Source organism: Oryx dammah, unplaced genomic scaffold (assembly GCF_014754425.2).
Source record: "Oryx dammah isolate SB20612 unplaced genomic scaffold, SCBI_Odam_1.1 HiC_scaffold_27, whole genome shotgun sequence".
NCBI classification, from domain to species: Eukaryota; Metazoa; Chordata; class Mammalia; order Artiodactyla; family Bovidae; genus Oryx; species Oryx dammah.
The window spans coordinates 38,268,656-38,282,036 of NW_024070211.1; the positions used below are offsets into that span (position 1 = coordinate 38,268,656).

Here is a 13,381-nt window from a genome sequence, read left to right on the forward strand (position 1 = left end):
TTATGATCAATGCTATTCAGTTCAGTTCTGTCACTCAGTCGTGTCCGACCCTTTGCAACCCCATGAATCACAGCACACCAGGCCTCCCTGTCCATCACCAACTCTCGGAGTTCACCCAAACTCACGTCCATCGAGTCGGTGATGCCATCCAGCGATCTCATCCTCTGTCGTCCCCTTCTCCTCCTGTCCCCAGTCCCTCTTAGCATCAGTCTTTTCCAATGAGTCAACTCTTTGCATGAGGTGGCCAAAGTATTGGAGTTTCAGCCTCAGCTTCAGTCCTTCCAATGAACACCCAGGGCTATTAGCAAGACATAAAATGGTACACAGAGGTATTTGTAAAAGGAAGAGATTCACTTGAGAGAATAAAATGAATCAGTTCTGGACCTTTGATCATGGATTTCTGATCATCTCTTCTGTTGCACGTACCCTTTCAAATGAGTCCTTTGCCACTTGTTTCATGATGTGGCATTTGAATGAAACCAGAACAGATTGCTTGGGCAAATTAACTAGGTTTGCAAAAGAGAACACTGTTAGTTCAAATAGAGAACTGACTACTCATACTGGAGTTACTTATGCAAGAATCAGAGGTGCTCAGCTCCCAGCCTTACCTTGACCTGTGTTTCCAAACACAAAACCTGGACTGAAAATATTGAATCTAATGTTCAGGGTGCTGAGGCTGAATCATCTCTGTTACACAACATTTTTCTCTGAATCATGTATTGATTTCTCCCTTAGTACCCATTTTGCCTAATGTTTTTTGAAGTTTGAGCATTGATGAAATCAATTGTAAAAGTGGACATTTAACTCTCCTTTCTAACATTTGCATACTAGCATTACCTAGTATTTGCATACTTGTTAAAAGCTGCCGTGAGAGCCTAGAACCTATGCTTCCCTCTTTCTCTGCTCATCAGCGTTGCTGGGTTTAGAACTCTGTTTTCTCTGAGTGTTGCTGAACCGTGACTCATTCTGTAAGGCGAGTCACATAGAGGGAGGGCACTGGGCGGTTTGGTGTCCTTTCCCCCGCAGGACTCATGATGTCAAGTCAGATCATGCTTAAAATACCAGGTCTGCAATGCTGCACCCGTTGTTCTGTTCATCTGCTCCTGGTATGAATTTCCAGACTCCCCTGACAATCAAAGCAGTGCTTTATGTAATGTGCTAAGGTGCAGTGAAGTGTGAGGGAATGAGAGGGCTTGATACATTGAAGCAGAAAGTCGGTTCATCTCAAGTAGCTTGGGGAGACAAGAGGGAGGTGTCAGTGACTGCTAGGTACTCCCTGACCTACTAACCTCCCAGTAGTGATAAAACCAAACCTGAAGCCAACCCTCAAGGGGATATTTGGTATACAGTGACAGACATTTTTCTCAGGTATATGCAAGCAATATAATCAAATATATATATATCTCATACTTTTCAAAAACACACCTTAGTGACTGATGAAGAATATTCTCCAGATATTAATTTATTTGTTCCAAATTACTATTAAGGTTTTTCTCTTTTATTTTCTGGGAGGAGAGAATTCTTAGCAATTGAACAAGGGACATATACAGGTCATGCATAATCCTCACTGAAACAGGCTTAGAGGGTCCAAAAAAAAAAAAAAAAATCAGGAAGACTGGCTTCCATGACTGATTATTGTCATCTATTTACTACAAACAAAAAAGATTTTATGAACTGTTTAGAAATCTTCTCTAAATGGAGATTTTAAAAAACCTCAAATAATTGGGATACATTGAAAAAAATATGATGATACAATGTGGTAGCAAATTAGGAGAAAATTTGATAAGGTCTTGAAAAAAATATAGGTTATGAGAAAGGCTCAAGTGAAAAATACAATGCTATTAAATTATATTTACAGCTAGAAACAAGAGAGAGTAATTTTTATAAGTAGTTCTGAACTCTCCTTAGCTCAAATCTGTTGCATTAAGATTCAAATTCAAACAATAATTTTTCAAAGTGTCAGTGGACCAAAGAGAATTATATATATATGTGTGTGTGTGTATTTGTGTGTGTATATATGTATATATATATATATATTAGTGTCTATGATGTAGTTCTGACTTTAACCCAAAACAAGACAATAAAGAAACGAGAATGATTTCCACAAGTGCATGGGAAGAATTTTCTGGAGGAACATACATGGGAGTATGGGAACATACATTGCAAATGCATATGCAAATTAATGTTAATTTTAAAATATTATATTATATTACATTAGATCAAGCCTTACCCTTCACAACTTGAACTGTTTGTAGACAATTAAAATTCTAAGGAATAAAATCATGGGTTTTATTTGTTGAGTCACTGGGTTTAATTAAAAGGAGTCAAGAGAAACCAAGTTTTCCTTAAATTCTGATTCATAATTACTGGCTTCAAACAATCACATTCCACTCTAAGATTCTGGCTGAAGAGCAAAGAAAGATACAAGATAATTCTTTAATAGAACTACCTACAATTGCACATTTAAATAAACAACTGTATCTGGTTCCTATCTTTTCTTCTAATTTATAAAACATTTTAAGCTGTATTTAGCAATATCTGCTGTTCTTCACTATAGAGTCCAGGTAAGACAGCCCCCAACTAGGTTCAGATCCCTTCTATTTACCAACAAGGCAAGTCACATAAGATTGAAGCTAATACTCCAAACCTGCTTCAAACAGTATAGAGAGAACACAGGACAAAGCAAACGTGACAAATACAAACCTCATGCCTTTTCTAGCAACTCGTGTCTTTCTCACTTTTTCTAGACCCAGATGCCCAACCTTTCGAAGGAAAACATTGCAAAGATCCCCATTTTCTGTCCTCGTCCACCGGCGCCGCCAGGTGCAGACACTTTGCAGTGAGGCCGTGTGCTTTTCTGCAGATCCACCCTGAATGCTAAATAACTGCTCTGCACACTCCTCTGTGGAGCTTGGGGAAATGGCAGCCAGAGCAATGAGTGGTTGGCATGGCAACAAGGAAAGGAAAATCTGCAACCTTTTGTATTGTTAGGCCAGCCTATTTATTTGCCTTGAGGGGTGGTGGGGCCGGCTTCAGTCACTTCACATGAGAAATGGTTCTGCACTATTTTGCTCTGTGTGCATTAATATATATTATGTATAATATACCATAGTTTAAATGGGATGGTGATTCCTACCATCATATCTAAAATGTGGGAATGGAGGGAGGGGAATATGGGGTGAGAAAATGCAGATTAAAATTTTCTAAGATTAGAAAGGGAGAGAGAGAAGTGTAGAGGCATATTCATATTTTTGCTTGTGACTGCTGATAACCTTTTTCTCCACTATGCATTTTCAATCTGAAATTTATAATTTCAGCAACAAAAAATTTAAGATATCCAAGTATGTTCATGACTGGGCTGCTTGAATCAGGAGGATGTGAAAGGGCATGTTGAGCTTTAGAAGGTGCATCTCCATTGGAAAGCTCTGGAAAAAGGGACTGTGATAACCCAGAAAGGTTTACAGATCTCACTGCTTTGATGGGAGCAGACCTGGAGAAATGCCCCAGAAATGCTGGAGAAACACTGCAACCCTTGGGAAATCAAGGGGTAGTTTGCCGAAGGACTGACCTTTAATCTTCAAATTTACTCAAAAAGAGGCACCTGGCGGTGACTTGTGATAATCACAAAGGCACTTTACACTGTCACTGCTGTTTTTTTTTTTTTTAACCAATGTTCAAAGCATTGTACCTCAGAATAGTCAAAATCACTTAAAAAGTGTGATTTTAAATACTTCAAAGTTTTGGCATCTGTAAACATCTCAGAATTGCCTTTCTTTCTCCATTCAAGCTGAAAACTGGGAATAAATTTGCCGTCATGCTGAAAGGCACATGGATGTGACTGTTCTGCAGTGGAAGAACTGTCTTTGGCTATGACTGGTTATTGTTGCTGCTGGGCGTCTAGCTGCATGGGGCAGTGGAAGGAGCACGGCCCCATAAAGCAGACCTGTGTGCTGGCTTTAGCCAAGTATCCTGCATGGGTCACTAAACCCATAAATAGGAGAAATATGAGAGGTTATCTTACAAGATAACATTTAGTTATCTGGATGTTGTCTTGCGTATTGTGTATTCAGTCACTCAGTTCTTTCTGACTCCTTGCAACTCCATGGACTGTAGCCCACCAGGGTCCTTTATCCATAGAATTTCCCAGGCAAGAATACTGGAGTGGGTTACCATTTCCTACACTAAAGGATCTTCCCGACCCAGGGACTGCACCTGCATCTCTTGCATTTCCTGCATTGGCAGGTGGATTCTTTCACCTCTGCCACCTGGGAAGCCCAGATGTTATCTTATATAAATTGTAATGTGCATTTGAGCACCACCTACAAATAAAAAGCTTAAATATGAGACTCCTAATTATCACCCAGAGTTGAAACTCTATGGGGACTGAAATGCATTTTGTTTGCTTTCCTCAATAAAGATAAGGTGGAAAAGAGAAGAAGGGTTTATTACAAGCCTTTATTCTTATTAACCATGGTGGAAAATGATTTAAAAATGACTTGTTTCAGAATTATGTTGTATTCACTTATCAAACAATAACTTTCCTAAGTGGCCCATTTTTCATGGATTTTCTATGGTTTCTCTTCTGTTGTTTTAGGCTTCAGTGGCATGGCTTCTAAAAATGACACTTTAATAAGTAAATATAAGAAAAATTCTTAAAGTAAAAAGTTATGTGATACTAGGTGAGTATATAATTCTATCTACCTTTCTATGGATTAGCTTTAAATTGTAAGAGACAAAAATCTAGACAAGTAAGTTGTAAATTAAATATAAAGTGTTATTTCCTTCCAGCATTTTCTGTGCAACCCCTCCCCGCTGCTTCCTCCCCCACCATCTTAGTGCATAAGATCAAAGGTAAGCTGACTATGGCCTTGCACCTTCAAAAATTAAAAAAGTTATTATGGTCCAGACATGAAGGTGAACACTGAAAGGGGTAGATGAGAGAGAATGAGGCAGCCCTTTGGTTAAAGTAAGTGTCCTCTGATGAAGGAAAGAGGAAGGAGAGTTGATGATTACAGTTCATTTATTATGTGATCTTGTTTATAGATATGAATAAACAATGTTGAACAAAAGATTTATTTCTAAGAATGAAAGTAGAAGAAAAGGAAAGTAGAAGAAAGATCTTTGGCTTTGATCAGCCATGGTCTGGACATTGTAACAGACAGCTGAGGATGTCATGGGAAATGTTTCCTGTTTGCAACATCCTGAAAAACATCCATATAGAAGAAATTGCAATATACTGACAGATTACACAAAATGATGAAAGAGTGGGGTAATATATAACCTGGTCCTCACTCAAATAATCACCTCAAAATATAATGCCTGCTCAATCAATGGTCTCTATCATCAAAGGATAGCATTTTTAAAGATCACATCTAAGATTAAAGAATATTCCTTTTTTACTGGGGATGATTTTTGTTTGCAATTTGTGGAACAATTACATATAAGCCATCAATAATATAATTTATTATTTTATTAAGCTAAAGTTTGGAGTCTATATAAAGTCTGCTTTATTGACTATGCCAAAGACTTTGACTGTGTGGATCACAATAAACTGTGGAAAATTCTGAAAGAGATGGGAATACCAGACCACCTGACCTGCCTCTTGAGAAACCTATATGTAGGTCAGGAAGCAACAGTTAGAACTGGAACTGGAACAACAGGCTGGTTCCAAATAGGAAAAGGAGTACGTCAAGGCTGTATATTGTCACCCTGCTTATTTAACTTCTATGCAGAGTACATCCTGAGAAACGCTGGGCTGGAAGAAGCACAAGCTGGAATCAAGATTGCTGGGAGAAATATCAATAACCTCAGATATGCAGATGACACCACCCTTATGGCAGAAGTAAGAGGAACTAAAAAGCCTCTTGATGAAAGTGAAAGAGGAGGGTGAAAAGGTTGGTTTAAAGCTCAACATTCAGAAAACAAAGATCATGGCATCTGGACCCATCACTTCATGGGAAATGGATGGGGAAACAGTGGAAACAGTGTCAGACTTTATTTTTCTGGGCTCCAAAATCACTGCAGGTAGTGATTGCAGCCATGAAATTAAAAGACGCTTACTCCTTGGAGGAAAAGTTATGACCAACCTAGATAGCATATTGAAAAGCAGAGACATTACTTTGCCAACAAAGGTCTGTCTAGTCAAGGCTATGGTTTTTCCAGTGGCCATGTATGGATGTGAGAGTTGGACTGTGAAGAAAGCTGAGCGCCGAAGAATTGATGCTTTTGAACTGTGGTGTTGGAGAAGACTCTTGAGAGTCCCTTGGTCTGCAAAGAGATCCAACCAGTCCATTCTGAAGGAGATCAGTCCTGGGTGTTCTTTGGAAGGAATGATGCTAAAGCTGAAACTCCAGTACTTTGGCCACCTCATGAGAAGAGTGGACTCATTGGAAAAGAGTCTGATGCTGGGAGGGATTGGGGGCAGGAGGAGAAGGGGATGACAGAGGATGAGATGGCTGGATGGTGTCACCGACTTGATGGACGTGGAGTTTGAGTGAACTCTGGGAGTTGGTGATGGACAAGGAGGCCTGGTGTGCTGAGATTCATGGGGTCGCAAAGAGTCAGACACGACTGAGTGACTGAACTGAACTTGGAGAGAAATTTAATTGCACATTAACTTATCACTGAAAAAATCCTCTGTAGGTATGAGAAGATAACAGTTCACATTTTTCCTCTCCTGCTGCCTTCCATACATGGATGATTCATGGATTCAATACTCAGTCTTTTCTCTGGAGGGAGGCTGGTTTAAAATTACATCATCATTTGGATTGAAAACATCACTGTTTACAACCTTTGTCACTATGAATATACATATAAAATTTACATAATCAGTGTCCCAAAGGTAATGTAATATTCATTTGATATATGTTAAGCTGAATTCAAAATTAACTCTGGATGGTCTTGAACCATCTGTTAGTTTCCTTTTAATTTATGTTATTTTCTCAAAGAAGCTGGCAAGGCCACACTGACCTGACAAATAGATTTTTTTTCTGATGCTCTCAAATACTTAATTAAGATATTGAAAAAATGAAATAGTTAATGATGTTGATTCTGTCCTGCTTGACCAAGCATGCTACAAGTGATTTTTTTCTTGGGTATATAATAAGCCTCCATAATAGTCAGTGAGACTCAAATGGTGAGAGTTCAAGAGACAAATTTAAGGCTTTTCAATAGCTTTCCCCATTAATTTGAAAAGAACTTTCTTCTTTTTGTGTCATTCACTCAACTGCTCACTCAACACACATTTATTGAGTCTTTGAGGTATAATGTCAACTGCTGCAGGGGACAATGATGAGAAAAATCTTGGTTTCTCACATTACCTCCTTTATTCCCACAATCATTTTTTTCTAACATGTTCTCAACTTGCCATGCCTCAGTCGCTTCAAAATTTTCCCAGTTAGTGCTCCTGATACCCAAGTCGCACTCTCTTCAAATTGTATTACCCTTGACTGTAGAAAAATAGTTCCTGATCGAGGGTGTCCTGTTGTCTATATGAACAGAACTACCGCCACTGATAATCACAATAACAATAGTAGAGACACTATTTCTTGAGTCATTTACTTTATATACTCTATCTCAGTTAATCTTCCCTGTAACCATGAAAAGTAAAAATAGTATTTTTATTTCATTCTTAACCACAATTTCTTACTAATGGGACATGGGTGCCTATCGGGCACTGGACAGCTTTTCAAATCCTTGAATTAGCTTGGACACTGCCACTCTCTTTTTCCTGTTCCACATACATTTCTGCAGGGTATTTGCTTTTTTATCACAGCAACTTCGAAAAGACCCCAAAATAACAGCTTCAAAGAGACAGGACATCATGAAGAAGAATGTGGTATGACCTAATGTTGAAACCAAACTATCTTAAATCAATAGTTCATGCAGTATTTGACAGCTATTGAATATGACAGAATTTCATCTGAGTATTTAAAAACACTCTGCCACACTCTTGTGCGTCTGCTGTGGAACCTCAAGATGCTTTTGTACATGATTTCGGACCTTGGTTTGGAAACAACCCCTCTTCAACTTTGCCTTTCTATACTTCTCAGGTGGCACTGAATGTACTGTGTTCTTATTTGAATTAGCTGTACACACAGGTCTCATGTGTGCTACTAGATCAACTGCTCTGGGAAGTTCAGAGCCCATTCTTTGCACTTATCCTGGTACTGCTTATACGTAGAAAATGTTCAACATACTTTGTTAAATGAAAAGAATCACACTATGTATGTATGTATGTATGTATGTATGTATGTATGTATGTATGTATGTATGTGATTTCTCCTCAGTTATTTGAAATGCCTTTCATACTTGCCCATTAAAATTTAAATATATTTTTTGAACTGAGTGTACAGCGGATGTGTGGCTAACCAACTGAGTATAGAAAACTAACCGTTGAATAAGTAAGGGATGATCTTGAAGCAGACAGAGCCTTTCTTACTAGCAGTTTACTTACTGTTTTTGGAGTAGCATGTCTGCAAATTACTGTCTTCAAACACACTAAATTCTGAATTACAGAGAAAAGGAAAATAATGGTAAAGAACATTAGAGAGCAGACTAACGTGCTGCAGTCAGTGGGAGAGAAAAGTGTCGGACATGACTGAGCGACTGAACTGAACTAAATGTTTCTCTAAGCCATTAATGACAATATCATCGACAAACTTGTGGTAGAAATTATACTTTAAGATTAAATTATATTCTGTTATCCTTTAAGCATCTGTATACTAGTTCTTAAAAAGCTATCCAAAGAAATATTAAATGGTTCCTGTGTATGCATGTGCTGTTTTCCCTTCTTTTTTCCTTTTTAAAGGCTGGGAGACAGACTCTACATTCCTTCCTGCCCTAAAAAGTAAATGTGCTTCTTATCAATTAATCAGATTTAAGTCCAATATCATTCAAGAGAATCTCAGTTAGTGAAGTTTTTTTTTTTCAGTGATTTACAATGCTGACAGTTATTAGCAAAACACACACACACCAAGCCATTTGTCTACTAAAATTAAGGTGGTAAACGGAAATTCCCTGGTGGTCCAGAGGTTAGGACTCTGAGCTTTCAGTGTGAGGGCCCTGGGTTTGATCCCCAGTCGGAGAACTAAGATCCTGCAAGCTGCTTGGCACAGCCAAAAATAAATAAATTAAAAATTTAAAAGGAGGTAAGACTGAGAATATAACTGATCTGGGGGAATGTCAGGCTAGTTCCTACGATTTTTCTCTCCTTTTGGTGTCTATTTCCCTTGATTGACTGGCATTTCAGTCCTAGCACTAGTGAAAGATCAGGGCTGTAAACTAATTCACTTTAAGTGTAAACAGACTTCAAAGCACAAAGCAAGCACTGGTGACAGAAGAGCCCTTAGTTACCTGCTGTTTCTCTGTCAGCTGAGGTCAGTTCTCCGTTGATTCCGTTCTCTTTGGTATTTGAGTAGGTGCCCTGTGACCCGTGCTCTCCAAAGGCGCCCTCTCCATCCTCTCTGTAGGGGAATCCATTGGTGCTTCTGACAAGTCCTTCCCCTGCCCCACCTTGATCCTTGATCTCTGGTGGGTGTGGCTGGGCGGATGCCTCTGTAAGTTGAGCTGAGGTCCAGTGAGGCGCCTTTGCTTCATCTTTCCGATCATCTGCCATTCTTCAATGTCCTGGGATGTTTCCTGTGATTGGAAGAAGAAAAATGGCAGCCATGACCTTGGAGAAAGCTTATCTGAAGTACTAAAATAGGGAAAATTGACAGCAAACTCACCAGCAACTAATGGTCAAGAAAACACATTCAATAACCCACTTTTAATATCAAGAGGTAGCTACTGTTAACACCTTAGTTTTTAACAGATCTTTTCCAGAATATTTATTTATTTATTTTTTTCATATAAGATCACCATTAGTTTCATATACTCTCTTTTTTAAAACTAGTGTTTGGCATTTAAGGACATATCTGAGCTAACTTTCATTGACATATGACATTGACTCAACAGGGAAAATAGGGAAAATCTGTAATATGAGAAAACTGGATAGAAAACAGTGGGGAAAAGAATGGCTGAGGGGACACGCTGGATTATGGAAAATTATTCCAAATACTCTTTAAAACCACAACTCTGTGAAATCTAGAAAAGACAATGGTCAGTATATTAGTCCTTTCAGTTTCAAAGATGTTTAATTCAAACCAGAGGTAGATATATCTTTCTGGATACTGAATATTAAGAGAAAGAGAGTTTTGACTTAACTTTTCTAAGCTCTATCTATAGATTAAAAAGGGAATGATATTTTCTCTTAGTATAAATCTTACATAGAGAATAAATATAATATTAGGCCTATGTCATAATTTACAGTATTATTTCACAGTTAAGTCAATTCAGTTAAGTCACTAATATTCATTAGGTGGCCATAAATTATAGTAAAGTTTGAATAAGTCGTGGAGCAGGTATTCTGCGTGTGTTAGTAAGGAAACAGTAGGTACTGCACAGCCTTCACTTATATGCTGAAGCCACTGAATTTATAGATCTAATTGACAAGAAGTGATACATCACTGTTTTGAAATGCTGTTGCCAGCAATGTAGCTTTATTGACGGTCTATTGTCCCCACCCTGATGACGACATAAGAGAATCAGAATCTCTGACGGAAGCTAAGAACATTTTCCTTTTTTTTTTTTTTCAAGATAGTAACTCAAACCAAATCCTCCAAATAAACAAACAAAAATTCTATGAAAACAAATCCAATTCTAGCTACCAAGTTCTGTTTAGAGACATCACAAATAAATAAAGCTGTCACGGAAGTAAGCTTTCTATCAGATTTCTAGCAAGAATCTTATTATTATTATTTTACTGAATTTCAATGCTATTCTAAGGTCCCTATTCTAATTTTCTGTTCACACCAAGAACTACATTGAGTTAACTCATTTGAACTAATTTGACAATGCCAAAGCCCCTCTCCACACCCCCACAATTGCTTCCCATAAGGGTTATACTTATCTTCCCTATGAGCATTTAAACAGGATTTAAGCAATTTAGTTTTTAAAACATTGATTGAAGGGCTTCTGAATAAATCAAAGTGCATCCCCACATCACTGACGATGTATAAAGAACTGCATGCATAGAAGAGTATCTTTATCTGTAAAATGAGGACAATGATGCCTAGTTTATTGCTTTGTTGCAAATTTAAACAAAGTAAGGACTCAGCACAGCCCCCAGCGAGCTCAATAAGTAGTAGTTTATACTTTTGCCATTGTTATTATAACAATACTAACAGTCATCATACCACCAGTTACATATAAAATACTTTCAGTAGTTTTTCTGGAATTGTTGGTGTAGGAAGAGGAGCCTGAAAACCTGGTAAGTCCAATAGTAAGAGTTACTTGCAAATTTCTGCCCATGTATCACAGAGAAATGAATGAATGTTCCAAGACAGGCACAGCCAATTTCTGGGACAGGAGAGCCTAATGGGAGGAGTGTCCTAGGAACTAACCACTCCACGTGTACATCTGAAAACAGCATCTTTTATAAAGATGGTTCTGCAATGTTTTAGATCCCACTCTGCTGCTGTATTGTAGTCAAACGTGAAAGGACCTAAATTGGGAGGCTGAGGACTGTGTTTCTTCTGAGTTGTTCTGGCATCTCCACATATCTAATGGGCTGAAAAAATGATCTACATTCAAACTGTGACCTTGATCACAATATTTTATTGCTAGTGAGACTGTTGGTTCAGCATCCTTACCTTTACATGCCTTGATTTCTTTACTTTTTCTTTACCAGAACAGCTTAAATAAGATTCCCACATTCTTAAATGGTCCAAACTATTGTTTTTGTGCAGAGTGAACACTTATAAATAGGAAAACTTTCCCACAAAGAAGTACATGACTTGTTAATATTGCTTTTAAAAAGATTAATAGGTTTTCTATTTTTAGGGCAATTTCAGATTTACAGAAACATTTGAACAGATAATACAGAGTTCCTATGTATCTTCTGCACTCATATTCCCCTGTTATTAACATATTAGTGTGATTCATTTACTATAATTAATGAAATAGTACTGATGCATTAACTAAAGTTTATAATTTAAATTCCCTTAGTTTTTACCTAATCTTCTTTTTTTTGGTTCTAGAATCTCATCCAATATTCTACATTACATATAGTTCCATGTCTCTTCAGGTTCCTCCTTGCTGTGAGAGGTTCTCAGACTTTCTTTGCTGGATGACCTTAAAAAATACTGGTCAGGTAAATTATAGATGTCTCTCTATTGAAATCTGACATTTTTTCATGATTAGTTTTCAATTACATTTTTGGGAGGAAGACCACTAGCAGTAAAGTGCTCAAATAAACTTGGGCAATGCTGAGTTACATGGGCATGTATAATACAAGTTTTCTGACAGCTTTTGCTCTTTTACTGCACACGGAAATCTCAGGGTAGGGCACTGGTGTGCAAAGCATCCCAAGTAATTGGCTACAGAACCTTCATTTGATGCTATATTTATTAAGATCTCTAAAAGGATTTGGAAAATACTTAGATTTGCATTTCAGCCCATGTTTACCTCTGGGAGTTCTTGCCACAGACATTCAAAGGAAATAAAATAATATGAGAATCCACAACTCCCAGCAAAATGTGACAATTTTTCCCCCAGAGCGAGGTGGAAAAGATTTCTCAGTGACTGAAAATCTTCATCTTGAACCTAAAAATCCAACACTGAAATGAGCAGTGTGTTACTTGATAAATATCCATTTAATACATGATAATTTGTTTTCAAGAGAACAGGTATTCAAAAAGTTAATTCCTTAGTACTTAATACTTTCGAGTTTTTAATTCTTTCTTTGTAGTTAGTCAATAAAAACTAACGTTGGAAGAAGAAAGGCAAGCCTGGCTACACTGACTTCAATTGCTATCAGATGTACAAATAAAGTGAATTTATTATCTAAAATGCATCATCTGGATTCCTGATGAGACTATTCAGATAATACTCCTTCAAACATATGTAATTAGTCATATTTCACTTTCTAATTTGTTGGGCTTTTGAAACACACAGAGCCTAACTATCTATTAAGTGACAAGCATTTGAGGAGATTTCAAGCTAGAACTGGCATTGCTCTGGCAAAACTTTTTTGACAGAAAATATGATTTGGAAAGATTTGTTTCAGTTTTAATAAAAAGCATCTGGAATCAGAGGAGACATTATTTAGACCCACTCCCTTCAAATAACAACATGATATTATTAAAATACCACCCATTCATGATAAATTCCACTTAAACACCCAATCAGTGTTTTGGGGTCACAGATAATCTCTACTCTTCAGAATGGGGTTAGAACATAGTTAAAAGTTATCACAACTTCCTTTAATTTCTTCTTCCTGATGTATAGTGTTACTTTTACCTGAATCTCTGAAACCATGCTTGTGGAATTAAAGGCGACA

The 13,381-nt window shown here is 37.5% G+C and overlaps 1 protein-coding gene across 39 annotated transcripts in view; it reads right to left on the bottom strand.

The window, feature by feature from the left end:
- Positions 1 to 13,381, bottom strand: part of MAP2 (microtubule associated protein 2) — a 299,075-nt gene that overhangs the window by 68,724 nt on the left and 216,970 nt on the right. For 38 of the 39 annotated variants that reach the window (XM_040228612.1, XM_040228647.1, XM_040228625.1 and 35 more), the window contains one exon: positions 9,355 to 9,639. In XM_040228612.1, the coding sequence (XP_040084546.1) occupies positions 9,355 to 9,616 (262 nt within the window). In that variant the 5' untranslated portion in view covers positions 9,617 to 9,639. Of the gene's footprint in view, positions 1 to 2,703; positions 2,905 to 9,354; positions 9,640 to 13,381 lie in introns of those variants that run through there. The other variant, XM_040228635.1, reaches the window with a different exon arrangement.